The 9,532-nt window shown below is 49.1% G+C and overlaps 1 protein-coding gene across 1 annotated transcript; it reads left to right on the top strand.

The window, feature by feature from the left end:
* Positions 1–1,947: 1,947 nt before the first annotated feature.
* si:ch211-220i18.4 (SRSF protein kinase 3) lies at positions 1,948–7,549 on the top strand. Its single transcript, XM_067239414.1, has 12 exons — positions 1,948–2,081; positions 3,406–3,497; positions 3,942–4,050; positions 4,325–4,412; positions 4,649–4,736; positions 4,843–4,949; positions 5,136–5,298; positions 5,425–5,501; positions 5,649–5,756; positions 6,215–6,284; positions 6,427–6,519; positions 7,365–7,549. Exons 1-12 carry the CDS (start codon positions 1,948–1,950, stop codon positions 7,547–7,549), a joined length of 1,314 nt encoding a protein of 437 aa, XP_067095515.1.
* The last annotated feature ends 1,983 nt before the right edge of the window (positions 7,550–9,532 follow it).

Below are 9,532 nucleotides of genomic sequence, written 5' to 3'. Positions count from 1 at the left end.
TTAGAAAGAATAAAGGTTAAACCATTAAATATTTTGTGGAGGCATATTTTCATAATATTCTGTCTGCCTATTAAACAGCTGTCCAGACAAAATATATAATTCTATCTGCACTGGATAATTATTAATCATTGTGATTTTAGATCCAAGGTTACGTGGCATATTTGACTGCATGTGGCCTTTTTTTGTGCCTACGTCAAAGATGGCGAGACCCTCTACTGCGCAAGACCGGACTAGAGAGGCTGAAGTTCAACATGGCACTGACCATATATTTTTGTTGTTGTTGCAAATACCACACACAATGTTAAAGAACTAGACATCTTACATAATAGCTTTGCATTTAAAAATTTAGAAAGGATTAAGGTATACAATTCCACAACAAACAAATCATAAAAAAACGGCCAATGAGGTAACCTACGTTGTTTGTAATATTTGCACTTTATTTTAATTTCATGTCTGCAGATTCCATGTGCAGCAAAAGCCTAGCTACTGTTTTTGTTTGTTAATCTTAAATTCTCACGCCAAAGTGAATTGGATGACTAAGTCAATTCTGGTAACAGTTCAATAAATGTTAATTGGCTGATTCTTTATTGGTCTTTATTGCCATTATGGTTTTGGAAATATATTACTTCTTGTAAAAAATCCATGGCAAACTTTGCGAAAGCTGACAGACCTTAGGTGGCGTGAAAAATCTGAAATGCCCGGAGCATTTGACATCAACGTTAAGAGCGGGATCATAATGTAATGTGACATGCCACGCAACCTAGGATATAAAATCACAATGATTAATAATTATTCAGGTACTATCGTTAACATGTGTCTGTCTACTCACCTGTTTTTGTGCTTAGATGTGGATAACCGTATTAACCTTGTATTGAAAATAAAAAACTGTATAATTATTCAAAATTATGTGGAAAACCGTGAGATTTGCCTATCCATAAGGTGCTTTTTAACATTACTTTCACTTCATCAAAGTGACGTTACTTACTACCAGCTCGGCTTCAGCTCCTCTTAAAGGCACAGTACGCATTTGAAAAGTCTGAGATCTCTATTTGAAAACTCAGCTGCACTGGCAAGGGTTTTTTGTGTCACTCCAGTATTCTCCGATGCAGGCCATGCAGAAGTGCAGTAAGCATCCACATGGGATGCTTACTGTCTGGGTGAACACATCCAGACAGATAGAACGCAGGAACTGATCTTCAGACAGTAAGACAGGGGTGGCATGTATTTATTTTTAAACAGTCATGTGATCTTCGATGTTTAGTGACTCAACACCCCCCAACCCACAAACACACCCACACACCCTCCCCCCCCAAAGTTGCATCACCGTGGTGATTGGACATGTCATCGTGTGGGGAGCTTCAGCAGGTGTTAACAGCCTGGTGGTAATGAACAGAATATCAACTTCCTGTCACAGCCTCCTCCCTCTCCTCCTCCCCGTCTCTCCTCTCTCCTCCTCTGAGACCAGGTATTTATCCTCTCTTTCTCAGGGATTAGTCAGACTGGGATTTAGATCACCGGAGAACAGAGAGACAGAGGGGGTGAGGAACATGTATGTCAAGTACGAATGAAAGAGAGAGGGAGATAGAGAAGGAAAGAGAGAGAGGGTGTCTGAGAAAGACAGAGAGGGGCAGAGAGGGAGAGGGAGAGGGGCAGAGAGGGAGAGGGAGAGGGGCAGAGAGGGAGAGTGAGAGGGGCAGAGAGGGAGAGTGAGAGGGGCAGAGACAGAGTGAGAGAGAGAGGAAGGCTGGTGTTTCCATGTTTAGACCTGACTGGCCTCCTCATTCCCAGCTGATCAGCTCTGGACTCAGAAGCCGGCCTCTCCGCTGTTGCTGCCATCTCTCTACATTACCGGCTGATTTAACGGCTGGTTTTTCGACTGCTTAACACTTAACCTATTTGTAGCAGCTTATTTTTCTCCTGGCTGCTCTATCACCTCCTGTGGACCTGATGTCGCTGGATCTCCAGTCAGGATGTCCCTGCAGAGAGACCTGCTCATGTCCCTGCAGAGAGACCTGCTCTGGTCCCTGCAGAGAGACCTGCTCTGATCGCAGCCCAGCTCCCCTGGTCTCTCAGGATCGTCCGTAAGTACAGCTAATACAGAACTGTACATTGCTCACATATATAAAGTGCATACGAGTACGCACATACACACATACAAATGCATATACTTGCACACAGACATGCACGCTTACACCCACATTCACACACACACACACACACACACACACACACACACACACACACACACACACACACACACACACACACACACACACACACACTGCCTAAAACCAGTTTGGCTACATCGCAGACAGCTTGTAGTGTTGTGAGCTTCAGTTATCTGATCCAGGGCATCACAGCTTGGCCTAGAGCCTTTATTTCCATGGCAGCAGGGGCAGGTTCATGTTTAGCACCTCTCTCTCTCCCTCCTGCTCTCTCTCTTTCTCTCTCCCTCCCTCTCCCTCCTGCTCTCTCTCTCCCTCTCCCTCCTGCTCTCTCTCTTTCTCTCTCCCTCCCTCACTCCCTCTCTCCTCCACAATGAGAATGTGAACATTGTTTCCATCTCTCCAGAGAGGTGACTGTCATGGCAGTGTAGAGTTTCACTGGTGATGACTTAGTGTAGAGTTTCACTGGTGGTGACTGTACCCAGGGTCTCCAACCTGGTGATGACTGTACCCAGGGTCTCCAGCCTGGTGATGACTGTACCCAGGGTCTCCAGCCTGGTGATGACTGTACCCAGGGTCTCCAGCCTGGTGGTGACTCTACCCAGGGTCTCCAGCCTGGTGCTGACTGTACCCAGGGTCTCCAGCCTGGTGCTGACTGTACCCAGGGTCTCCAGCCTGGTGGTGACTCTACCCAGGGTCTCCAGCCTGGTGCTGACTGTACCCAGGGTCTCCAGCCTGGTGCTGACTGTACCCAGGGTCTCCAGCCTGGTGGTGACTCTACCCAGGGTCTCCAGCCTGAGCACAGCCTATGCGCTCCAACAGAAGTCAGGTGCCTCTTGGAGAGGTGTGCTAACAAAAATCAAGTGCTCCTAAAGGGACATGGATATGACGTGAATCAAACATGTCTGATTGGGGAATATTATGTTGAATGTCATGAAGCAGGAGCTTTTACAGTGAGGTCACTGTGGTGCATTTACAGTCTCGACACAACAGCGATTGAGCATGTGACTGTATGTGTTCTGTGTGTGTGTATTGTGTGTGTATGTATATGAGTGTGTGTGTTGGGGGGGCAGTAGAATGTGTGTCTAAAAGTAGTTCCTGTGCCCTGTCTGCTCCTAGCAACCAGACACCTCAGCTGGCCACAGCTACGGTCCTCAGAACGTACAGTAGCTGTCTGTTCACTGTGTTTGTGTGTGTGGTGTGTGTGTGTGGTGTGTGTGTGGGTGTGTGTGTGCTGCAGAAGTAAGGCAGGTCTGGAAGATTTGAGGCATCTGGAGCAGCTGGAGCCAGAAGAGAGACAAGACAGAGAAGACCCACGAGAATACTGCTATGGTACTCTATCTCTCTCTCTCTCTGGCTCTGTATGTCTCTCTCTCTCTGGCTCTGTATGTCTCTCTCTCTCACTCTCTCTCTCTCTCTCTCTCTCTCTCTCTCTCTCTCTCTCTCTCTCTGGCTCTGTATGTCTCTTTCTCTGGCTCTGTATGTCTCTCTCTCTTTCTCTCTCTCTGTATCTCTCTCTCTCTGTCTCTCTCTCTCTGTATGTCTCTCTCTCTCTGTATGTCTCTCTCTCTCTGTATGTCTCTCTCTCTTTCTCTCTCTCTCTGTATCTCTCTCTCTCTCTCCCTCTGTCTCTCTCTCTCTGTATGTCTCTCTCTCTCTGTATGTCTCTCTCTCTCTGTATGTCTCTCTCCCTCTCAAGCTGTGTCTAATGATGTACCGGCACATGTATATGTACCTGTTGGCAGTATCTTCCTAGGTGTGTATGTGTGTCTCCAGGAGGTTACCACCCTGTCCAGGTAGGAGACACCTTCAACAGGAGGTACCAGGTTCTGTCCAAGCTGGGCTGGGGGTACTTCTCCACGGTCTGGCTCTGCCGAGACCTCAGGTTGGTCCAACTGATAAACAAACGAAAAAATGAAAAAGAGGACCAATTACAAATTGTGATTTTGTTGTTTATTTGTTCAATAGATTTTCAATTAATCTATCCATTATTGTGATCATCTTTCTATCTATCTCTATCCATTCGTGCATCCATCCATTCATACACTTATCACTTATCCCTCCTTCCATTCCTCCTTCCATCCCTCCCTCCCTCCCTCCCTTCCTTGCTCTCTCCCTCTGTGTATCCATGTATTTCCCTCCCTCCCTCCCTTCTCCAGGCAGGGCAGGTGTGTGGCTGTGAAGGTGTTGAAGAGTGGCACAGGCTTCCCTCAGGCAGGACAGGATGAAGTCTCTCTGCTACGCTGTGTAAGTCTCCTCTCCTCCTTCTCTATCTCTCCTCTCTCTCTCCTCCCTCTATATCTCTCCTCCTCCTCTCCTCCAAATCTTTATTGGGATGTTTATTTTATACTAGAAACATCTCTCTCTCCACCTCCTCCTCCCCTCCTCCCTCCTCCCCTCCTCTTCCTCCCCCCTCCCTCCTCTCCTCTTCCTCCTCCCTCCTCCTCTCCTCCCTCCTCCTCTCCTCTTCCTCCTCTCCCTAGGCCAGTGGACCCACAGCGCGTCATCCTCACAGTGGCAGGATCGTACAGTTGCTGGACGAGTTCCAACTGGTGGGAGTCAACGGGGTCCGTATCTTTCATCTGTGTGTGTATGTGTGTTGATTTGTGTGTGTGTGTATATGTGAGCTTGTGTGTGTGTGTGTATATGTGTGTGGTTCCTTGACCCAGCCGTCTAGACGTGTGTCTGGTTCTGGAGCTGCTCGGTCCGGACCTGCGCTGCTGGCAGGTGTGCTTCGGGAGCCCGGGACTGCCGCTACCCCGGGTCAGACAGGTGCTCACCCAGGTAGGCTGCTGTCTGGTCCTCAGGTAGGCTGCTGTCTGGTCCTCAGGTAGGCTGCTGTCTGGTCCTCAGGTAGGCTGCTGTCTGTCTGGTCCTCAGGTAGGCTGCTGTCTGGTCTGAATAGAGCACAGATGTTTCACCACTCCTGCATAGCAGCCTGCCGCTCTCTCTCTGTGTGTCGCTGTTCAGGTCCTGCAGGGTTTGGACTACCTTCACTCCCAGTGTAAGATCATCCACACAGACATCAAGCCTGAGAACATCCTGCTGTGCCTGGAGGAGCAGGACCACCCTCAGACACCAGGGGGCGCCACCACAAGCCCCAGCCAGGGCACCAAGGATGGTACCACCGCAGGTTGACAGCTTACTTTGTTTTGAAACCTTTTACTTCTTCCCTTTCTTTGACAGAAACATGAACATGAAAAGTAAAATATAATTTTCGTATGGTGAACATGTTAGATGAGAGTTTCTCATTCTCCAGACAGCAACTTTATGGGCCGCCTCAGCATGGAGGAGATGAGGGTGAAGATCGCTGACCTGGGGAGTTCCTGCTGGGTGGTGAGGAGGAGGAAGGGGGGAGGAGGAGGGGAAGGAGGGGGGTGAGGAGGAGGGGGGGGAGGAGGAGGGGGAGGAGGAGGGGGTGAAAATTCTGAAGATTCTTTTTATTTGCATCTGAACCTGTAGTTTCTCCCCCCCCCCCCCCAGTATAAACACTTCAGTGAGGAGATCCAGACCCGTCAGTACCGCTCCCTGGAGGTGCTGCTGGGCTTAGAGTACGGCCCGCCTGCAGACATCTGGAGCGTAGCCTGCATGGTGAGTCATCCATCCTCAGAACATCATCCATCCATCCATCCATCCATCCATCCATCCATCCATAGACATCATCCTCAGAACATCATCATCCTCAGAACATCATCATCCATCCATCCATAGACATCATCCTCAGAACATCATCATCCTCAGAACATCATCATCCATCCATCCATAGACATCATCCTCAGAACATCATCATCCTCAGAACATCATCATCGATCCATCCATAGACATCATCCTCAGAACATCATCATCCATCCATCCATAGACATCATCCTCAGAACATCATCATCCTCAGAACATCATCATCCTCAGAACATCATCATCCATCCACAGAAGAACAACACTGTTCACACCATGTAATGTTAACACAATATCAATAAACGCAATGTGGTCTGAACAGTAATACTTTATAAAAACATGTTCATCCTCTTACAGTAAAACTATTTGTCATTCAGGCTTTTGAGCTGGTTACTGGAGACTCGCTGTTTGAGCCCAAAGCTGGCAATACCTTCACCCTGGAGGAAGGTCTGACCAACTCTCTCTTTTCTCTCTCTCACACACACATGCACAAGCCCTCACATACATACTCACACACTCGTGACACGGTTAACAGTTATCACCCTATGGATTCTGGGTAACGTAGTCCCTCTTGTTCGTCACTCTCCAGACCACCTGGCTCACATCATAGAGCTGCTTGGCAGGATTCCTCCAGCGCTGGCGCTGTCTGGAAGATTCTCCTCAGAGTACTTTACCCACACAGGTGAGGCTCCTCAGAGTACTTCACCCTCACAGGTGAGGCTCCTCAGAGTACTTCACCCACACAGGTGAGGCTCCTCAGAGTACTTTACCCACACAGGTGAGGCTCCTCAGAGTACTTCACCCACACAGGTGAGGCTCCTCAGAGTACTTTACCCACACAGGTGAGGCTCCTCAGAGTACTTCACCCTCACAGGTGAGGCTCCTCAGAGTACTTCACCCTCACAGGTGAGGCTCCTCAGAGTATTTCACCCACACAGGTGAGGCTCCTCAGAGTACTTCACCCTCACAGGTGAGGCTCCTCAGAGTACATCACCCTCACAGGTGAGGCTCCTCAGAGTACTTCACCCTCACAGGTGAGGCTCCTCAGAGTACTTCACCCTCACAGGTGAGGCTCCTCAGAGTACTTCACCCTCACAGGTGAGGCTCCTCAGAGTACTTCACCCTCACAGGTGAGGCTCCTCAGTGTACTTCACCCACACAGGTGAGGCTCCTCAGAGTACTTCACCCACACAGGTGAGGCTCCTCCGGGCTGATGACAAACAGCACCTACAGCTAGGTGATGTCGCTTCCCCTTCCCATCTATGATCACATGATCAAGAGGTGAGGTCACTTCCTGGTGGGCGGACCTTATGCTAATACCTCCGTCACAAACCCCCTTCTCCTTCCCTTCCTCATCAGTCCGTTCTCCGTGTTGAAACGTGGGTGAGAAACGCCTGTGGAACGTTTCCTATCCACGGTTCTCCTCCTCTTACCTTCCCCTCCTCCTCCTCCTCTTCCTCCTTCTCCTCCTATTCCCTTCCTCCTTCCTTCCTTCCTTCCCCTCCTCCTCCTCCTCCTCCTCTCCAGGTGATCTGCGTCACGTCGGCCCCCTCCGTGTCTGGGGTCTGTACGAGGTCCTGGTTGAGAAGTACCACTTCCTGTTGAGTGAAGCGTTGCAGCTGTCTGACTTCCTGTTGCCCATGCTGGAATACCACCCAGAGAGGAGGGCAACGGCTGCACAGAGTCTGCTGCACCCCTGGCTCTCCTCCTGATGGTTCCTCCTCCCCTCCTCCTCATGCCCCCCCCCTTACACCTTCCCCTGCCCCTCCCTCCCTCACCCTCCTCCTGCCCCCCCTACTCCTCCTCCTACCCCCCCTACCCCTCCTCCTGCCCCCCCTCCTCCTCCTGCCCCCCCCATCCTCCTGTGTTGGTGTAGGGGTAGTTTCTACTGAAGTGCGAGCTAGTGTTCTCCACCGGTGCTAATTACACTTTTCATATTAATATGTATGTGATTAATCAAAAATTGCTAAAAGCACGTCATGTTAAGTGAGTACGTATTAATAATTGAAATACCACAGAGCATTGATACGCTTCTTTATAGGCTTTTTAATTAAAAAAATAATCTGAAAAACATTGTTTGTTCATGAGTATACATTTTGAAAATCCTGGATTGTATATGACTTAGTCTCACACTGGACAGAATGAGTGGAAGATTGTTTTCTGTTACATCCATGAACAAATAGAAAGAAGGACAGAGAAATAGAGGAGTGAAGAGATGGAGGGATGAAATGGTAGAGCAGAGGAGAGAGGAGGAGAGGTAGAGGAAAGATGGAGGAATGGAGAGATAGAGGAGAGAGAGAGGTAGATGAGGAGAGAGACAGGAAATGGAGAGATAGAAGTGTGTGTGTGTTTGTGTTTGAGTCATCCTATCCAGCTGTAGGCACAACACTCCAGCAGGTGGTTGTATTTGTAGACCACTTTGTAACCACACGGTTTCAGCAACCTCACACACTTCCTGGGCCAGGAACCAGGCCCGTGGGCTTCACGGGCCTGGTACCGGAGGGAGAGAGGGATGGAGGGAGAGGGAAGATACAGAGGGAGAAGGGGGAGAGAAGGACAGGGGAGGGAGAGAGGAAAGGGGATGAGAAGGATAGAGGGTGAGAGGGGGTGTAGAGAAAAAGATGAGTCTGGATAACAGGGAGTCAGGTGGCTGAGCGGTGAGGGAATCGGGATAGTAATCCGAAGGTTGCCAGTTCGATTCCTGGTCATGCCAACTGACGTTATGTCCTTGGGCAAGGCACTTCAACCTACTTGCCTCAGGGGAATGTCCCTGTACTTACTGTAAGTCGCTCTGGATAAGAGCGTCTGCTAAATGACTAAATGTAAATGTAACAACTCATCATAAATTACTTAGAGATATAACTTAACTAGTTGTATCAAATGGATCAATTAACAAGTTAGCACCATTAATTGGTCCACTAATTGGTCCTACTCACGGAAGGCAGAAGAAGCCGTGATGGTGACAGAAGCACTTGTCACAGCCTCGGCGGAAGGTCTGCCCTGTGTCGAACAGCTTTTCCTTGTACACACACTCACCTGCAGAACACACACAGACCTACAGTACACATACACTCACCTGCAGAACACACACAGACCTACAGTACACACACACACACATTTACATTTACATTTAGTCATTTAGCAGACGCTCTTATCCAGAGCGACTTACAGTAAGTACAGGGACATTCCCCCGAGGCAAGTAGGGTGAAGTGTCTTGCCCAAGGACACAGCGTCAGTTTGCATGACCGGGAATCGAACTGGCAACCTTCGGATTACTAGCCCGATTCCCTCACCGCTCAGCCGCCTGACTCCCACACAGACCTACAGTACACACACACACCTGCAGAACACACACAGACCTACAGTACACACACACCTGCAGAACACACACAGACCTACAGTACACACACACACACACACTTGCTCTCACACTGTTTTATCATGATGTATTTGTATGTCTGTGTGTCTTCCGTATGTGTGTATGTACAGTATATGTGTGTGTGTACTGCATGCATGTTTGCATGTGTGTCTTCCTGTGTGTGTACTGTGTGTGTGTACTGTGTGTGTGTACTGTGTGTGTGTGTACTGTGTGTGTGTGTGTGTGTGTGTGTGTGTACTGTGTGTGTGTGTGTGCTGTGTGTGTGTGTGTGTACTGTGTGTGTGTGTACTGTGTGTGTGTACTGTGTGTGTGTGTA

Source organism: Osmerus mordax, chromosome 7, assembly GCF_038355195.1.
Source record: "Osmerus mordax isolate fOsmMor3 chromosome 7, fOsmMor3.pri, whole genome shotgun sequence".
Taxonomy (NCBI): Eukaryota; Metazoa; Chordata; class Actinopteri; order Osmeriformes; family Osmeridae; genus Osmerus; species Osmerus mordax.
The sequence above is the reverse complement of the archived record's forward strand: the minus strand, read 5'-3'. Positions and strand labels throughout refer to the sequence as shown.

Coding starts and splice junctions, on each gene's coding strand:
- si:ch211-220i18.4 (XM_067239414.1), top strand. CDS start 1,948: ATGTCGCTGGATCTCCAGTCAGGATGTCCCTGCAGAGAGACCTGCTCA. Junction 5,299..5,424: donor CAAGGATGGTACCACCGCAG/GTTGACAGCTTA, acceptor CTCATTCTCCAG/ACAGCAACTTTATGGGCCGC. Junction 5,757..6,214: donor TCTGGAGCGTAGCCTGCATG/GTGAGTCATCCA, acceptor TTTGTCATTCAG/GCTTTTGAGCTGGTTACTGG.